Raw genomic sequence first — 12,701 nt, forward strand, 5'->3', positions numbered from 1 at the left:
AGCAGTTGGTGTAGCAATAAAACAGGTTCGGACTGAGTGAAGTCCACCTCAGAACCACAGTACTCAACCAATGTAACGCTTCCTCCGATAGGCAGAGAGGTAGGTAAAAAGATAGAGATAGAGATGATAGGTAGATAAATGATACATAGATGAGATGGAGACAGATAAATACAATAGATATATATGATTGATAGATGATAGATAGATAGATGAAAAGAGATAGATAAAATAAATAGGATAGATATATCAAGAGAGATGTTTGATGGACAGAGATGAGAGAGAGATAAGATGGATATAATAGATAGATGATAGATGAGATAAAGATAGATATAGATAGAATATATCAAGATAGATGATTATATAGATGATAAATGACATATAATTAATAGATACATATAGAAAGATGATAGAGATGGATAATAGATGAGATAGAGATAGATATGATAGATTAGATAGACAATTAGAGATATATGGTAGGAGAGATGTTATAGATATAATCAATAGGGTATATAGGATAAGTAGATCAAGATAAATGATTGATAGAGATGATAGAGATAGGTGATAGATATGATAGGTAAATAGATATAGATGATAGATCAGATATGATAGATGAGACATGATAGATGATAGATGATAGATAGATAGATAGATAGATAATGATGGATGAACTATAGATAGATGGCCTTCACTAACTCCTTTTAAGAATAAACCACTCAAATTTTGTGCTCTTTTGTAACATGGATGTGGTATTCTCCCCTCCTCTCCGCTTCCTTGCTCATCCTTCTCCTGACACACTCTGCGTTGGAACAGTCATCATAACTGAAGAACCAGAAAGGAACTAAGGGATCAGTTAGCATGCAGATGCCCATCCTCCAGACTCCGTTAGATTGCCACAACAGGACACTGGACTATATGAAAAGACACCAGAAGAGCCTTGGCCAGTGTGATTTGCTTGGTTGAGCATTGCCCCTGTGCACCAAAAGGTCACCAGTTCGATTCTCAGTCAGGGCACATACCCAGGTTGCAGGTTCAATCCCGGTTGGGGTGCATGCGGGAGGCAACCAGTCAATGTCCCTCCCTCCCTCCCTCTTTCCCTCCAGCTTCCTCTGTCTAAAATCAATATTTTTTAAGCCTTAATAAAAAGACACCAGAGGAGATGTCCTATTGATTCCCCTCGACCCATTTCAGCTGTTCTTAACATCACTGTTCTGTCCAGTCTGAAATTTCTCTTTGATCATACCTTTCTTGTAAGGAAAAGCATCATATTGAGTTATCACTTCTTTCTCCCCAAACCTCCTGCCCTATTCATTAAATATGGTACCCACCTCACCCCACAGAGATCTCTCTGAGTGGGGTTGGAAAGGGAGGGCATCACAGACTACACTAGGAGACTCACCTGGACCCAAGAAATGCCCAAGATGGAGGTGCCGAGTCACCCCACAGTCACTTGGAAGCTGCCCTCACATGGACTGGGGAGGCTCGCGGCAGGAAATGCCTGTTCCAGAGAAGCAGAGCGAGGCCTCCTGAAGAAGCGTTGAGAAAAAATGCCCAGGGAGGCCTAGTGATGTTGCAAAAACAAATATTATCCAAACTATAGTCCTCAAGTTGGAGGTAATGTGAGCATCAGGATTTAAGTGAACATTTAAACATTTCAGTGACCCAGCTGGGAGAACCTGAGAGGGAAGGCGCCTGGTGATGACTCTAGTGAGTCACAGTCCTCTCTACTAATCAGCCTTTTAAGTGCCACTAGGCATGAAGCCTGGGGAACGGACTGGAATTTCCCCCAATAGTTTGGTGTTTTTCTTCTCTCTCTAAGTCAGCGGTTCTCAACCTGTGGGTCGCACGACCCCTTTGGGGGTCAAACGACCCTTTCACAGGGTTTCGCCTAAGACCCTCGGAAAACACATATATAATCACATACTGTTTTTGTGATTAATCACTATGCTTTAATTATGTTCAATTTGTAACAATGAAAATACATCCTGCAGATCAGATATTTACATTATGATTCATAACAGTAGCAAAATTACAGTTAGGAAGTAGCAACGAAAATAATTTTATGGTTGGGGGTCACCACAACATGAGGAACTGTATTAAAGGGTCGCGGCATGAGGAAGGTTGAGAACCACTGCTCTAAGTCATAGTGAACTATACAATTTTTACCTCCAGGCCCTTAGTTGAATATGCTGTACCCATCCTGGTCCTCTACACCGAACTTCTCCCAGGCTGGGCCTAGGGCATTGGGGCTGACTTGGTGGGGGCGTAATGGGGCTCTCTTGTCCATGCAGCTGATCTCTAAGCCCGAGCAACCCTTGCTCTAAAAATGTAGCCAGGATAACTTACCAGGACCCAGAAACCAGCCAAAGTGATTACATGTTTCTCATCTGTCCTGAGGGCCAGTGGTGGGGATGTCAGGCCAGAAGCCACCTGCTGACCTGGCTGGAATGATGGGCAAAGATATGTATGACTGGACGGGGGACCCTGGCTGTCCTGAATCTGCTTAAGGGAGAGAATCGGGGCTAAGTTTACATCCCCAGGAATATTTTTAGGGACAAATTGTTGCATGGTTACCTAAGCCAGGCATAGCAAAGGGGAGCCCTTTGCAGAATGCTTCCCTTGGCTACCAGGGATATCACTGCCCAGCCAGCTCATCAGATCCTCTGCCAGGTTGGACTCAGATCACTGAGTGTGCCCTGGGCTGCACCTGGCTGCTGTGCTGGTCCAGTATGGTACAGGACGGAGTTGACTCAGGAAGAGAGGGCTGTCTAGGTCTCCAGGCCCTGAGCACTCACTGTCCAAAATATCATGCAGCCCCCAGGTGAGAACATAGAAAATGGGACCAGAGGGGACACCCAGAAAACACCCCTAAAGCCCACCCCAAACACTGGCTCTGAGAGGCCATCACTGGGGATGCGGGGTGGAGGCCGTGTTTCCTGGAGGAGGCAGAGCCCACCTTCATGCACAGAGCATGGTGAGGGCAAGCTCACCCCTTCGTCCCTGAGGGGGCCCATCTGGAGTGTGTTCTCAGATTCACACAGCCCTTTTCTCAGAGAATGAACAAATAAACATTATTATTGACCTTGTAATCTTAGATAACAACATGGATATTAGGGCAATTTATTATCATTTACAACATGCCCCTTTGAGAGAAGAGAAAATTAAGGGGCATCAAAAGTAAATCGATTTCCTGAGAACTTCATTTATTAGGCAGCTACCATGTGCCAGACTGGTTGGCTAGGAAGGTATAAAGCCGTGGTTCCTGTCCTCCAGACCCCAGTCTGGTGAGAGGTGTCAGCCAGTTGCTCTGCTGCTGCCTTAGGAAAGCCATGGTCTGAGGGCCTGGGGCGGGGGAGATTCGGCCTCTCCTCTGGGTGCATCAAAGAAGGCTTCCCGAGGAGCGGATAGGGGAGTCAGAGAAACAGGAAGGAAGCCATAGATAACAATACTTGTATTTTTTTCCATCCTGACTGTGTACCAGCCTCTTCACACAGGTCATTTAATTCCAGATGAGAAACAAATGGGAGCATTAGGACTTGAACCCGAGACTGCCAGACTCCAGGGCCCGGCTCTCGGGCATTGCAACTTACAAGGCCCGTGACCTGTAGTTTTTGCTCTAAACTCTGGGCTGCAGTCACCTCCTGGGACCCTCTGCCTTCCCTCCTCGGCTGCAGGATGAGAGCTGTTAGGTGTGGTGGAAGCCAAAGGAGAGGCTGGTGAGAGGGGCTGCCCTGTGGCCCGAGGCCTGAAGGGACCCCCGCAGCCCCCCCGCCTCAGTACACCGTGAACGCATGTGTGTAAAGGCCCTTCTGAGGGAGGAGGGGCTCTGCTGTCTCGCGTGGCCGTGCGGGTTGGTTGGGGTTTGTGGGCTGGTTGGGCTGGGGATCGGGACAGAATAGTTCATGCAGCATAATGGGGAGCTTCCGCCTGCCACCAGGCCTGGCTCCTGGCCCCGGCCTTGCCAGGGGGTGACTTCCTGCCCAGCCACAGCAGGAGGAGGCTGGGGCCCCTTTTAGTCCTTGGCGTGTTTGAGAAGAAAGGCTCAGCACCTGCCACAGCACACACTCGCTCGCCGCCCTCATTGATGCCGCAGAGCTCTCGAGGCCTGCTTTTCCAGGCCCCGGGTTTCAGTTTCCCTGCCCAGATTTCGCTGTTTTGAAGCCCTCCCATCAGGCCCTGGGTTTTCAGAGGTCTGAACAACAGAAAGTGGCCGCCCTATTTGCATTTTCCTAGAGGGGAGCTGAAAGTTCTGCTGGGGAAGTAGGAGGTGTCAGGTCTGGCGTCCCTGCTTTGAAGACCTCCTGTTGTTTTGTTCTGTGAATTGAAGGAGATTTTGGGGTTGGGGAACCAATAGAATCACCCTGTCAGCAAAGGAGAAGCGTTTTTTCTATCCCCTCAAGCTTTCCGTCTGACATAAGTGATTAAAATGCAGCTGAAAACTCCACTAACAGAGAGAAAAGATGAATTAATAAAAACTGTATAATGAGCACATTAAGACTAACGGGGGGGGGGGGGGGTGCTCAGAGGACCAGCCTCTCCCGGCGCGAGGGGCGCTCCTTCTGATCTGACACGCGTCATTTTTGTAGGTGCCTTTCCGTGTCCGGATCCCCATCCGCTTGGAGGCAGCCACGTGCGTCCTTGACACACTGACTGTTCTTCCCAGTAATTTCCCACGTCTGAGTTTATGTAGGCGGAAGCCCACAAATCAAAACCGCTGCCAGCAACCAGCTCATCTTCTTGATAGTTTTCCAAAGAAGTCCAGCAACACCCGGCTCGCTGGCTGTCGTCGCTGGGTGTCACGGGCTGGGGTTCGACCAAGGTCTGTGCCCATCGCCCACCACGGGCAGAGGTTTGCACTGCAAGCAGGACTCGCACTGGAAAGGGCCTGGAGTGTTGAAACTACATAAATCCATTTCAGTGTCTTCATTTCAATATTTTTTAGAGTCTGTTAAAAGGGGGGGGGGGCATAATTTTAAAATGCAATGCAATGGTCTTTATACTAGAGTAGCACTACCTTGCCATTTTTATCATTCCTATAGCAACTGAGGTGGTTTCACAACTCTGGGAAAGACTTTTAGGGAAGCCAAGCCTTTCTCCGGGGCTTTACCTTTTTTTAAGGAACTAAAATTCAAAGCCGTGTGTCTTGCTTTCTTTTCCCACTGCGGGGTTTCTGCGGCGAGCACAGGTGTCAGCAGTGGCTGATGAGCTGGCCCATTGCCTTCAAAGCAGGCCTGCTCCCTGCAGCTTCTCCAGCACCCTGTGCTGTACATGGCGTTCCCACTCGCAAGAGGAAGGAGTCAGACCTTATTCACTCTTTCGCACGTTTTGCATCTTTTAAACTCTCACCAGTTGTGGCTTCATAATGCCAGTCTCGAGCTTTGGAAGGTGTCTAGGGGCAAATTCAAAAGTGCACAGCATCTAGTTTGATCCTAAATCTACAAAACCAGCTGTCTTCCCATCTTAGAAACAAGTCCTGTGCAAACAGTGAGGCGGGGGTGCCAGCCTGTCTTTTCCTTCGCTGCAGCCATTTTCAAAAAGCGAGTACTGATCCCAACTAATGTCTATGCACACGCATGTGACTTTGTCAAAAGTGTTCCCCTCAGAAAGCTGTGTATCTCGAATACAATGCTACTCCCGTCCTGTCCATTTCTTTTTCAATATTAACTTAAGAAACAGTTAACCAACTACACAGGAAATCAGTTATTTTACTTTTGTAGAAACTACTCTGTTTCCTAAACAGTGTTTCTCCTTCCATCACAGCTGAGCTTGGTCCCCTCCGCCCCCCCCCCCCCCCCGCCCCTCCACTACCTTCCGGGTGGGTTTTGGGTGGGTGTCGGGGAAGTGAAGGCTCCCGTTGCCTCAGGTGCTGTCAGGGAACAGGCCCATTTTGCTAGACAAAGTTGATAACATGAAGGGGCGTCGGCTTCAGAGTCCGTGTCCTGGAATCTCATTCCCCTTTACAAATCGCAGGTGCGAATCTCAAGCAAATTACGTTACTTGTGTTTCCTTGCCTGCAAAGTGGTGGTGATGGTAACTTCACAGATTAATTATGAGGATTAACTAAGATGATGTTATCACATAACGAAGTCTAGAAGGATGAATACTACTCTGTCAGCAGTGGTTCCCCTAGGTCAGTGGTTCTCAACCTTGGCTGCACATTAGAATCACCTGCGAATCTTTTTAAAATCCTGATTCCTGGGCCTCATCCTCCGGAAATTCTGTTTCTTTGTTATGGGGTGGGGCCACAACTTAACAAAGAAACAGAATTTCCAGAGGATGAGGCCCAGGAATCAGGATTTTAAAAAGATCCCCAGGTGATTCTAATGTGCAGCCAAGGTTGAGAACCACTGCCCTACCTAGGTGGTGTTGTCACAGGTGGTTTCACTCTCCCTCTTTTTCCCATCTTTATTCAGTGGTGCACTGGTAAATGTTTAACAACCAGCGCTCTAAAAGAAAAGACCCGATCTGTTGTGTTTGCCCATTTCCATGGTGTAAATCAGCGGTTCTCAACCTGTAGGTCGCGACCCCTTTGGGGGTCGAACGATCCTTTCACAGGGGTCGCCTAAGACCATCGGAAAACACATATGTAATTACATATTGTTTTTGTGATTAATCACTATGCTTTAATTATGTTCAATTTGTAACAATGAAATTGGGGGTCACCACAACATGAGGAACTGTATTAAAGGGTCGCGGCATTAGGAAGGTTGAGAACCACTGGTGTAAATGCTCCCAGATGGCTGATTCAAGCTGCCACCGTGATATCACTGAACGAGTTGGGAAGAGACATGCACAGCTGGCTCTTCCAAGCTGCACAAGCCCACCTCAACAAACCACTGGTTTTGTCTTTAACTGTGCACTGAACGTTTTAGGGTGGTAAAGAGAGAGAGGGGAGGGGAGGGGAGGAGAGGGGAATACCTAGCTTTGTGCTGGGCATACTAATTTTCAATTCTTCCTGTCCTTCCTCCCTGAGCAAACAGCACATGACTGTGATCACCTAGCCACCCGAAGTGGTGGTCTTGCAAGCGGCCAAGTGCCCTTATCTTGTTCCCCATCTGCCAGGTTCTCAGAACTGGGCCGTCTGTAGAGGAAATTCTAAGGTCAGCCCACTGAGGAATGGATCATGTAGGCAAGCAGGTTTTCTTGATTTCTACAGAAGACATGCTCTGAGCAGACATGTGCAAAGTTGAAGCTGCCTTAGACGAAATCAAGAAAAGTCCCAGTGGAGTGAAGGGCCTGGAGTGCAACACACCCCCAGGTGGCCAGTCTCTGACCAGCCTAACCTTTACCCTCAACCCCTGACATAAGAGGTGTGTGGGGCACAGGGTGGAGGCCCTGCAGATTTCCAAAGAAATACAGAAACAGTTGTACATCCAGTGGAATCCCGCCAGGCCTCCCCGGTCATCTGGCGTGTATAGCAAAGGTGCAGACACAGTGCCTGCACCCTGCAGTGTCTGGTCTCAGCTTCCAGCCCTTGGTACAGCTTCTGGCACAGAGTAGGCGCTCAAGAAATTTTTGTTAATGCTTGTTTTTTAAAAAGTTAATGAATTTATTTTATTCCTTTAGATCTATTGCAGAAATGGTGTAAGGCAGCTCAGTAAGGTTTGTTGAATTAATGAGTGTCTTAGTCCTCCAGCTCCTGGTCTCACATGTTCCTGGATATAAAATGTAACTAAATCTAAATGAGATGCAAGGTATTCATAAAGGTTGCCAGTGACTTTTTTTTTTTTTGCTTTTCTGTAGTTTTCAAATGTATCTTCAAAGAACATGGATCACTTTTGTTATTTGTTAAAAATGTTCATTATAAAAATAACCTGTAAGTAAAAAGTAAAACAGCAGGGTGTCAGCTGTTCAGAAGCGAGAGGCATCCCCTCCATGCTGCGAGGCTCTGAACCGAGGGCCCGGGCACGGTGGGTGGGCCCAGCATGGGCCTCCTCACCCCACTGGACTCTTGTCACAGTTGGGTTCTTTCTCAACCTCTGCTTCCACAGGCCTCCCGCCCACCAGGCACTGACTAATAATGCTCCCCTTCGGTAACAAGTCCTAGTCAGAAGTGGAAATAGAGTCAAGTCCTAGAGTGGGGAAATCACAGGCCTCACCCAGGACGACCGGCAAGTTGGAAATTCAGTGCACCCTGGTCCCCAGCCCTGTCCCGTCACGTGCTGTGGGCGAGCTGGGTCCACGTGCACCTGGGACCCGAGCAGGACCCTGCAGGGGGAGCCGGCCTCCCGCTTCTAGAAACACGCCTCCTCCTGGGGAATGGGGGCCTCAGCTCCTTGCATACGACAAAGGTGTCGATTCTACTTCCCACTAAGAAGCAGGCTGCTTTGAGTAAAGAACGCAGAGCCGTGATGTGTACCTTAGTTAATTAAACATTTGCTTGGTTATAAACGAGCCGTCCCCGTATCATGAGGAACTCAGCTCTTCCCTGTGGCCTAGCCCTGCAGCTGGGGGAAACCATTGTGTGTTTGGTGTTTTCTGTTAAAACACTGGTTGGGTCTAGCAATGAGGGTTCGGGGAGTTGGGGAGAAGTTGTTCAAGGGGTTTGTGTCAGAAGGCATTGTCGTGCATACACTGTCTCAATTCCTCCGTCAACTCTGGTGATTTATAAGAACCTTGCTCTCAGGGCTGAAGTGTCTCTAGAGCTAGTGGGCTGAGAAGAAGCAGGCCAGGTGCCTCCTGGGCTCTGCCTCCACCCAGCGGTACACAAGGAGATGTGACCGCCTGTTTCCTCAGAACTGCTCTCTCTTCTTTTTTTTTTTTTTTTTTTTTGACAACTTTTGTTCACATGCTAAACAAGTCACCCATTTAAAGTATACAATTCAGTGGTTTATAGTATACTAGAGGCCCGGTGGATGAATTCTTGCATGGGTGGGGTCCGGCTGGCCAGCCCTGATCGGGCTGATTAGGGCCAGCCAGGGGGAAGGGAAGCGGGAGGTTGGCCAGCTGGCCCCACACCCAATTGGGGTGGGTTGGGGGCGATCCGGGGCGGGGCTGGCTGGGGGGAGGGGGGTTGTGGGGGGGCTGTGGGCATTTGGCTGGCCAGCCCCGCCACCTGGTCGAACTCCCAGTCATGGGGACAATTTGCATGTTAGCCTTTTATTATATAGGATTCACAGTGTTGTGCAGCCATCACCTTTATCAATTTTAGAACATTTTATCACCCCAGGCCCTGGCCAGGTGCCTCAGTTGGTCAGAGCATCAGCCCAATACACTAAGGTGGCAGGTTCACTCTCTGATAAGGCACATACAAGAAGCAGTGAATGCATAAATAAATGGAACAACAACAAATCAATGTTTCTCCTTCCCTCCCTCCTTTTCTCTCTAAAATCAATAAATTTTAAAAAAAGAAAAGAAAAGAAACCATGCACCCTTTAGCAGTCACTCCCCAATTCCCTCCAAGCCCTCCTGCCCAAGACAAACACTAATGTAATTTTTGTCTCTGTCGCTTTGCCTATTCTGGACATTTCCTATAAATGGAATCATTCAGTATGTGGCCCTTGGTGTCTGGCTCCTTTCACTTAGCGCAATGTTTTCAAGGCTCACCCATGTTGTAGCAGGTCTCGGTACTTTATTCCTTTTCGTGGCTGAATAGTATTCCATTGTCTGGTTATGCCAGATTTTGTTTATCCATTCACCCACTGGTGAATATCTGGGTTGTTTCCACTTTTGGCTATTATGAATAATGCTGCAGTGACCATGCCTGTACAAGTTTTTGTATGGACACATGCGTTTATGTCTCTTGGGCCATGTAACTATATGTCTGATCCAGTCATTTTTTGTTTGTTTGTTTAAAAACCTTCTGTAAGTTCCCATTGTTCCTAAAATCAGGTTCAAAATCCTTACCTCGGTCTACAAGGCTTACCTCTGCTGGGCTCTCCCCTTGTTCTTCTGTCCCAGCTGAGAGGTTCCTCCAGCACAGAAGCCTCCTTCCCTGGCAGGCCTGTCACTTCCCACTCCCTCCCCTGGCTCTGTGTTTATCTAATCCCTTCACCCACCCCTAACGCCAGCGGAAATAGCCCCTCCCAGGGAAGTCTCCCAGAGCATCCCATGCTGTGATGAGACCCTGCACATCTCCTCAGCACGTGCCACAGTTATGACCACACGATGACCTGTGCGGTTCTCTACTTAATGCTTCTCTCTGCTCACTGTGAGCGCCAGGGGAGCAGGGCCCTCGCTCTTGTTCACCAGTCATCCCCGGCACCGAGCATGGTGCCTGGTGCATGCGGACACTTGCTAAACGTCAGATGAATAATGCAAGTCTCTCGTTTTGAAGCTCCTTTCATTGGGGTCCCCCTCTTTCCCCTCTGCTTAAGTCAGAATGGGTTTGGGGGACCCCCTCCTAAAATAACTTGTGCCTCCTTGGGTCCCAGCTCACATGGCTCTCTCGGGACAGGCTAATGCCCCATCACATGGGACTCAGGGAGCCCGGCCACCACCGGCTACACCAGCAGCGGCAGCCAGCCATTTCCAAGGGTGAAAGAGGAGGTATTCTCTGAGGCAAGCGCTTCTCTGAGAGTTGGGGAGCTGCATTATGACTAGCCACGTTCCCTCTAGTGACGATTATTGCCTTTCCGGGTGTCTCGTTTGAAAAACTGTCCTTGAGGAAGCTCTACACCTCTGAGACTTAATTGCTTTTTCAAAAACACCTGTTTTCATTTCCCCCACAGATATGCACTTATTTGGCCATTACCCAGCACATGACGACTTCTATCTCGTAGTGTGCAGTGCCTGTAATCAGGTCGTCAAGCCACAGGTTTTCCAGTCGCACTGCGGTAAGTGGACTCCTGCCGCCTCGCGGAGCAGCGCCGCCCATGGGCCCCCAGACGGGGTCCGGCCCTCTGTCTGTCTCAGCCCAGGCCTGTGGGCACATCCTTCCTGGGGCTCAGCCTCTGCTCGCAGGGTAACTATTTTAGGATCTGTAGTCCTGCTGCTGAAACGCGCAGTCCTGTCAGAGCCAATGAGAGAAAACCTGAAACTTGTTTAGGTGGATGGGACTAGACAAACCACCCACCCACCCAGCCTTTCCACAGCCTCTGCAGGTGACAAAGGGAGGGGCGAGCGGTGGCTGGAGGAGCCACTCCCCTGAAAGAGAGGGCCAGGAGGGGTCTCCCGATCTACACCAAGGAGGCCTGGGAGTCAGGAGCAAGTCCCTCCGGGCCATTGGGTACTGCCCTGAGGCTGGCTTCTCCTTTTAGAGGAATCCTCCTTATTAAAAAAAAAAAATGCAGGTGTTTGGGAATCCGCTTTCCCTCTGAATTTTTATATCCTTGATATAATAAATTGCCTTCATCTCGTCACCAGCAAACCCGGGACTCCCTGTCAGTGCAGGCGCCATGAACATACACCAGATAAAGTCCACCCTGCCGCTGCCCTCAGGAACTAATAAATAGCTAGTGACCTGAGATGGGACGTTACTTAACCTCTCTGGGTGGAAGTTCCCATATCTTTTTAAAGGGGAGCGTTGGACCAGATGATTTCCAACGCTGTAATATGCTGTCAGTTCCAGAACAGTATGTCCCAATCTTTTTATTTAAGCCATACTCCCTTTTGATGAACATAAAATCTAAGTGCCTTCCTTCACTGTTAAATGTCAAAGCACATTAAATATTGTGCCTTAAATAAATCAAGGCATTTTTAATATTACTCGAGGCCCAGTGCATGGATTTGTGCACCAGTGAGGTCCCTCAGCCTGGCCAGCGGGGATCGGGCTGAAACTGGCTCTCCAGCATCCCCCAAGGGGTCCTGGATTGTGAGAGGGCGCAGGCCAGGCCGAGGGACCCCACCAGTGCATGCACCGGGCCTCTAGTATGCATATAAGATCTTTGGTTAATCTCTTCCTGCCCTCCCCCTTCCCCCTTCCCTCTGAGATTCATCAGTCTTTTCCATGTTTCCATGCCTATGGTTTCCGCTCCTGCATTGAGTGTCTGCCCCCTGGTGGTCAGTGCGTGTCATAGCTACCGGTCAGACAAACGGTCAGCCGGTCACTTAGGCTTTTATATAGATAGATTATAATTTTACAAACTACATGTTATCCCTTTCTCACACTCAGAATTTCTCGTTTCCCCCTGCCCCTTCAGTTATCACTATTCTGTAATAATAGGTATAAAATAAGAGGAGTTGAGCTTATCTAAGCTCTTCTGTAAATGTATTTGGAACTATGGAATATAGTTGACCCATGAACAACACAGGTTTGAACTGTGCAGGTCCACGTACAAGCAGGTGTTTCCATAACTATGCAGTCAGTGCTCCATACACATTTCAAATCCGTGGGTTCAACCCACTGCCAGTTGAAAACAGTACATATGTTCAGTCCATGGTTTGGAATCCACGGATGTGGAGGGCCGACTATATCCATTGTTATGTGCCATTTTATATGAGGGACGTGAGGACCTGCGGAGTTTGGTATTGGCAGGGGGTGCTGGAACTAACCCATGGCTACGGAGGGGTGGTCGTCGTTTTTATGTATCCTAATATCATTTATGAATATGTAGATGTGTGATATGTGCATATCTAGATACATCAGATTTTACCTGTGTATATACTGTAGGTATAGTTTGTGTTCATAACATACAGAAAGAAAACCCAAGCTTTAGGGGCACTTTCCAGCACTTGCTGACCTGCACAGGCAGAGAAGGCCCTAAAAGTGTTTACAGAAAGCTCTGTTTAGAGGCCGTCTCCTGCCCCTCCCTGCAGCCAGCTCT

General features: G+C 48.5%; 1 protein-coding gene across 5 annotated transcripts in view; it reads left to right on the plus strand.

Annotated features, from left to right (window-relative positions):
- Window positions 1-12,701, plus strand: part of ATXN7L1 (ataxin 7 like 1) — a 227,178-nt gene that overhangs the window by 67,862 nt on the left and 146,615 nt on the right. For all 5 annotated transcript variants that reach the window (XM_036327551.1, XM_036327552.1, XM_036327553.1 and 2 more), the window contains exon 3: window positions 10,668-10,772. In XM_036327551.1, the coding sequence (XP_036183444.1) occupies window positions 10,668-10,772 (105 nt within the window). The remainder of the gene's footprint in view (window positions 1-10,667; window positions 10,773-12,701) is intronic.

The sequence above is a fragment of the Myotis myotis genome, unplaced genomic scaffold (assembly GCF_014108235.1).
Source record: "Myotis myotis isolate mMyoMyo1 unplaced genomic scaffold, mMyoMyo1.p scaffold_m19_p_11, whole genome shotgun sequence".
In the NCBI taxonomy this organism is placed as follows: Eukaryota; Metazoa; Chordata; class Mammalia; order Chiroptera; family Vespertilionidae; genus Myotis; species Myotis myotis.